At 39.1% G+C, this 6,375-nt stretch overlaps 1 protein-coding gene across 1 annotated transcript in view; it reads right to left on the bottom strand.

Annotated features, from left to right (window-relative positions):
* RMND1 (required for meiotic nuclear division 1 homolog (S. cerevisiae)) overlaps positions 1–6,375 on the bottom strand; it is a 48,559-nt gene that overhangs the window by 14,106 nt on the left and 28,078 nt on the right. Inside the window, exons 7-10 of the mRNA XM_011943786.1 lie at positions 4,969–5,075; positions 3,978–4,042; positions 2,672–2,749; positions 1,883–1,972 (exon numbers count right to left, since the gene is read on the bottom strand). Of these exons, the coding sequence (XP_011799176.1) occupies positions 1,883–1,972; positions 2,672–2,749; positions 3,978–4,042; positions 4,969–5,075 (340 nt within the window). The remainder of the gene's footprint in view (positions 1–1,882; positions 1,973–2,671; positions 2,750–3,977; positions 4,043–4,968; positions 5,076–6,375) is intronic.

Genomic DNA, 6,375 nt, shown 5'->3' with positions numbered 1-6,375 from the left:
AAAAAAATTTAATATGTACACACTTTTTTGTTGTTTTTTCATTAAAAAATTTTTTTTAGAGATAATGTCTTCCCATGTCACCCAGTTTGGAGTCCAGTGACACAATCATAGCTTACTGCAGCCTCAAACTCCTGGGCTCAAGTGATCTTCCTCCCTCGGCCTCCTGAGCAGATTAAGAAGATATAAACAGGTAAAAATTGATAAATCTTACTCTTATTCTTCTTTTTTTTTGAGACGGAGTCTCACTCTGTCGCCCAGGCTGGAGTGCAGTGGCTGGATCTCAGCTCACTGCAAGCTCTGCCTCCTGGGTTCACGCCATTCTCCTGCCTCAGCCTCCCGAGTAGCTGGGACTACAGGCGCCCGCCACCTCGCCCGGCTAGTTTTTTGTATTTTTTAGTAGAGACGGGGTTTCACCATGTTAGCCAGGATGGTCTCGATCTCCTGACCTTGTGATCCGCCCGTCTCGGCCTCCCAAAGTGCTGGGATTACAGGCGTGAGCCACCGTGCCCGGCCTTTTTCTTTTTTGAGACAGAATCTTGCTCTGTCGCCCAGGCTGGAGTGCAGTGGTGTGGTCCTGGCTCACTGCAACCTTTGCCTCCTGGGTTCAAGCAATTCTCGTGCTTCAGCCTCCCAAGAAGCTGGGATTACAGGCGCACACCACCACTCCTAGCTAATTTTTGTATTTTTGGTAGAGATGGGGTTTCATCATGTTAGCCAGGCTGGTGTTGAGCTCCTGGCCTCAAGCAATCCACCTGTCTCAGCCTCCCAAAGTGCTGGGATTACAGGTGTGAGCCACTGCGCCTGGTCTTACACTTAGATATTTAACTAAATAAAAATCTAAGTTATAAAAGTACACATAAGCTGATGTGGTGGCTCACACCTGTAATCCCAGCACTTTGGGAGGCCAAGGGAAGAGATGGCTTGAGCAAGGGTTTGAGACACTGTCTCTATGAATAATTTTTAAAATTAGCTAGATGTGGTAGATCACTCCTGTGGTCCCAGCTACTCACGAGGGTGAGGCAGGAGGAATCCCTGAGCCCGGAAGATCAAGGCTTCAGTGACCTATGATCATGCCACTGCACTCTAGTCTGGGTGACAGGACGAGACCCTGACTTAAAAAAAAAAAAAAAGTAACACATACATACTAGTTCATGATTAAAAAAAAAAAGGAAACTATCCTAGAGAAGGATTCAGAAAAATAGTGGTAGGCCCTCTTATGCTACCACACGACTCAAAGCCTTTATTCTCCCCAAGGACAGGCCTGTAGAGACACTTTGCTGGGTCCTTCCAGATCTTTCTGTATTCATACATGCATGTGTGTGCAAGCAAATACATGTATATGTGTATGCATATAAAGATAAACATGAATATTTTTATTTGCTTACACAAATGGGATCATACCCTATATAAATTTAGATTTAGTTTTTTAATCTAATATTATTTGCCACGTTTATTTTCACAGATGTATCACATTCCTTGTATTAACAAATAAGCATTTTAATTGTACAAGTAAGAAAACAGGATAATAAAAGTAAGCCTTTATAGAAACTATTCACAAACCTACGTATATTTAGTCCTAACTATTCAGTTTGGATATTATAATTCACTAATATCAAATTCTACTTGCATGACCAAGAGAACAGGAGAGAAGAATCTCTGTACCCTACTTCTCAGAGAATTTGAGGCTTCAGATCTGCTACAGGATGCTCCTGATGGATGGGTTTTTAATTTTTGCTGGCACCCTGAACTAGAGGTCCTGAGCTATGAGAGATACATAGACAATGAAACACTGTACCACTTCTCCTCTCCAGGCAGAGCGTCTAAGGAGAATGTGGAAAAATAAGTCTTAGGTGAACATTTGCAATGAGCTCTGGTAACTCACTCCACATGCTAGAAGGGATAAACTGGACAATGCTGCCTGCGAGAAAAACACCAACATCTGGGATGTTTCATTCCATAAATCCTGGGACAACTACAAGAATAAAATAAGCTGAAAACCTTTCCAGACACTTATTTAAATGAGTCATCAGTTTTTAGACATAGTTATTCCCATTTTACCATCTCGGTGGCTGACAGGTGGCAGTTGAGACTTACTTGTCTTTGCCTTAAATAATTTATTTTCTTATGCTCTCCTTTTCATATATGCCTAAGAGGGAATGTGATATAATTTATATCCAGCTAAGACTAGAAGCTATTTCAGTAAGTGTAAAATTTTAATCCTCTGATAAAAAAAGTATTGTCATAGTTTAACTGGCAGCAGTTTTTCTCTCCAGTGGCATCTTGGTGTCTCAGATTCAAAGAAACTTTTCTGTAGCAATTAGGTCTAGTTAGCATTAGGATGCAGTGATACAGTTTTACAGAGAATTCCCATTAACCAAATTCAGGAATATGTCTTTCTACCTTCAAAGAACATCTACTGTGTTCCTTAATGTGGGTTTAATGTAGATGAATCATGATCTCTTTTGCACATGCATAATTTCTTTCAGTACAGTCTTAACATAGCCCAACTACTTCTAATGGGTAAGAGTTCTCCCTGCTTATAACCAATGAAATGAAAACAGCTACAATTTCCATAAAGGTGTAAATGTTTGCTCTTTACCACAGAACTATGGGAATGTTTTCTTGAGATTGTTAAATATATGAAATATTTTATTAAGAGAGAAAACTTTTACCTTAGGGCAAAGAGTTCCCCGATTTTCTGCATGACTTCTTCATGAGATAGTTTCACTTTCTTCCCAGCTTTTAAAGCCTAGTTGAGAGGGAATCAAAAAAACCAAAACACCATGTATCTCTCTTTCTAATAAGCATTTGGTCAACAGGGCAAAATCTGAAGTGGCACGATATGGATCCTATGTAAATATTTTTTAGGATGGCTGTCTCCCAGATTAATGTCTTAACTCACCTTGAAATTTCATAACTTTATTAGGTAGAAATTGTATATTCCCTTTTTACATTTCCCTTCTCATCAGCATTTCATATGAGATATACATTCCTAATCTCTTAGTGGAAAAGCAGGGCCTCCTTTCCGAAGTATAATTAGATTACTCTTTCACAATAAAGATAGTTAATTACAATAAAATGATTTTTAATGTATACTGAAATGTTAATATAACTTTATAAGTATTTTTCAAGTCACTATTTTTCTCATAATTTATCAAACACTTTCTTAAATCAGGAAAAGTGGTCATAATTTCCTTTCTTAGAGAGGAAACATTTCACTTTTTTCTTTAATTCAGTTACATTAAAAATACTGCAACTGATGGACATGGTGGCTCATGGCCTGTAATGCCAGCACTTTGGGAGGCCAAGGCTGGAGGACTGCTTGAGCCCAGGAGTTCGAGACCAGCCTGGGCAACATGGCCAGACCCCATTTCAATTATATTAATATTAAAAAAAAAAAATACTGCACCAACAGAGGAAAACAATTTGAAGTTTTAAAAAGTAAAAAATAATCAATATGAAGTTTCTTATTTTGCCATTTTACATGCAACTGGGAGTTCTAGTTTGCTTAAGTTTAGTGTAGCTTTCTTATTGTTTATAATAATTTTGTTGTACTCCTAAACAATCGGCCCTCTGTAAGTTCTGCAACTGCAGATTCAACCAACTGCAAATTGACAATATTTAGAGAAAAAAGAATGGCTGCATCTGTACTGAACACGTACAAACTCTTTTTCCTTGTCATTATTTTCTAAACAATACAGTATAACAACTATTTACATGGTATTTACATTATATTAGGTATTATAAGTAATCTAGAGATGGTTGAAAGTATACGGGAGGATATGCAAAGGTTATAGGCAAATATTTACCATTTTATATCAGGGACTTGGGCATTGGTAGATTCTGGTATCCAGTGGGGTCTTGGAACAAATCTCCCACGGATACTGAGGGACAACTATGTATTGTTATATTGGGAAATTCATATTTTTTCCATATAAAAATCAATCCTTGAATAAGCATAAAATTGATATAATTACCTCAGGAATTGACTGAATAGATTCAATAAATTTATCCAGTGATGCTTCCCAAATTGCCAGTTTTACTGGGAAAAAAATTAATAATGGAACATTTCTTTATCATCATATTCACATTTATATAAAATACGTAATTGCATAGTATCTTCACTACTATTTCAATAATAGGTTAAGAAAAAGTACTTGAAAAAAAAAAACTTGAAAATATAACTTAAGAACAGTTAATTATCATAAAGGACAGAATTAAAGTGGATAGAGGAAACTGAATCGCTTCCCATGAACTGTTGGTAGACCAAAACTACGTTTAGTAGAATTCTTGATTTTCTAATATTACATCTTGGAAACTGAGGAGGGTAGGGTACACCTTGATACGATGGGTAGCTCTGCAGGAGGGACTAAGACTTTCCTGGCCTCTCCTTTACTCCTCAGGATGAGGACTAAACCTCAGAAATCTCCGAAGCCCTTCAGGGTGGGATGGACAGGATGCTGCGGCAGCCATCTAAGGTAGACTGCTGGCGAAAGACATTCTTAAAGAACTTCTATCGTTTTATTCGGGACATGGATCTTTCAGAACAAACTTACAGCCACTGTGACTCTGGGTCCCATTGCTATGAAACACTAGAGTATGTTTTTCTACACCGGGACCTGTGCCCAGTCACACAAGGCTGGGCATCTCTGTCTGGATTACAGACTATCTAAGAATAACAATTTCATAGACAGAAGAGAAAAAAACAAAAGCTAATATAATCATCTAAAAACTACTTTTGGAAAGGTTAAGCTTTATTAATACAATTAATAAGGAATGAGTAACTTCAGCACAGTACTACCTTTTATACCAGATATTTTTTCTGACAGAGGCAAAAAAAGGAAAAGGAATGCTAAGCCTTTGTTGAGTATTCTGAAAATATACTTCAAAAATCATTACTACATATTTAAACTTCCCTCAATGAAATGACAGCTGTAGTACCCTATCCTATGAGCAGTAGGAACTTACCAGAAAGGCAGAGAGCATTGGAGAAAGCAAACTTCTCTAGAATGGCATCATCTAAATCCAGCTCTGAATTTAACTTGATTTCCCCCCTGTGAAGTTTTGACTGTCCCCTGTGAAAAGCAAAAAGATAATACCTTCTAAACTTAAAAAGCACTTTAACTTTTCCTTTGAAAAAGACACCATATCATCTTTCTGGAGGTCATTTTGACAATTTGTATCAGGAGTGTTACAAATGTTCTCATACCCTTTGGTCCAAGTAATTCCCTCTCTAGGAGTTTATCCTAAGGAAATAATCTAAGATGCAAAGAAAAATTTGTGCACAAGAAAACTTTTTTTTTTTTTGAGACAGAGTCTCACTGAGCCGCCCAGGCTAGAGTGCAGTGGTGCGATCTCACTTCACTGCAACCTCCGTCTCCTGGGTTCAAGTGATTCTCTTGCCTCAGCCTCCCCCGTAGTTGGGATTACAGGCGTGCGTCACCATGCCCAGCTAATTTTTTTTGTATTTTTAATAGAGATGGAATTTCACCATGTTGGCCAGGCTGGTCTCGAATTCCTGACTTCAAATGATCCACCCACCACGGCCTCCCAAAGTGGTGTGATTACAGGCGTGCGCCACCTCGCCCAGCTGAAAACTTTAAAAAATGGTCAGTGTTTAAGAGTAAAAAATTAGGAAAGAAACTAAATGTTCAGTAGGGGTTGGCTCAGTAATAGTCACTCCACACAAGAAAAACTTAAAAGTGTGCTGTGGAAGGATAGTTAATAAAAAGGAGAACGTTCACAGTAAATTTCTATGTGAAAAAATGCTCCATATAAAACTATATATGGAGTGTAACTAAACTCACACTGACATGGTGGGGTTGGGGAGGGAGACAAGTAAGTTGTGAAAATGAATATGTGACTGTGGAGAACCCTGGACAGGGGACGGGGGAAGAGGGGAATGTGTAAATATAAACATCACAAGTAAATGGTAAAAATACAGGGTAAACCTTCACAAAAGATGTCAGATAAGAAGAGACAGCCAAAGGGAGGGGGACAAGGGGCCTGATGGAGGGCTGAGAGGTGGCATCTGCTATGACAGCCTCAGATGGAGGAAGGAAAGCAAAGACAGCAGTCACGAGAGATTTTTTTTTTTTTCCTCCTTGAGATGGAGTCTCGCTGTCGCCCAGACTGGAGTGTAGTGGCATGATCTTAGCTCACTGCAACCTCCGCCTCCTGGATTCAAGTGACTCTCCTGCCTCAGCCTCCTAAGTAGCTGGGATTACAGGCATGCACCACCACACCCCGCTAATTTTTATATTTGTAGTAGAGACAGGGTATCACCATGTTGGCCAGGCTGGTCTCGAACTCCTGACCTCAAGTGATCTGCCCACCCTGGCCTCCCAGAGTGTTGGGATTACAGACGTGAGCCAC

Source organism: Colobus angolensis, unplaced genomic scaffold (genome assembly GCF_000951035.1).
Source record: "Colobus angolensis palliatus isolate OR3802 unplaced genomic scaffold, Cang.pa_1.0 Scaffold221, whole genome shotgun sequence".
In the NCBI taxonomy this organism is placed as follows: Eukaryota; Metazoa; Chordata; class Mammalia; order Primates; family Cercopithecidae; genus Colobus; species Colobus angolensis.
This window is presented reverse-complemented; position numbering and strand designations above follow the sequence as displayed.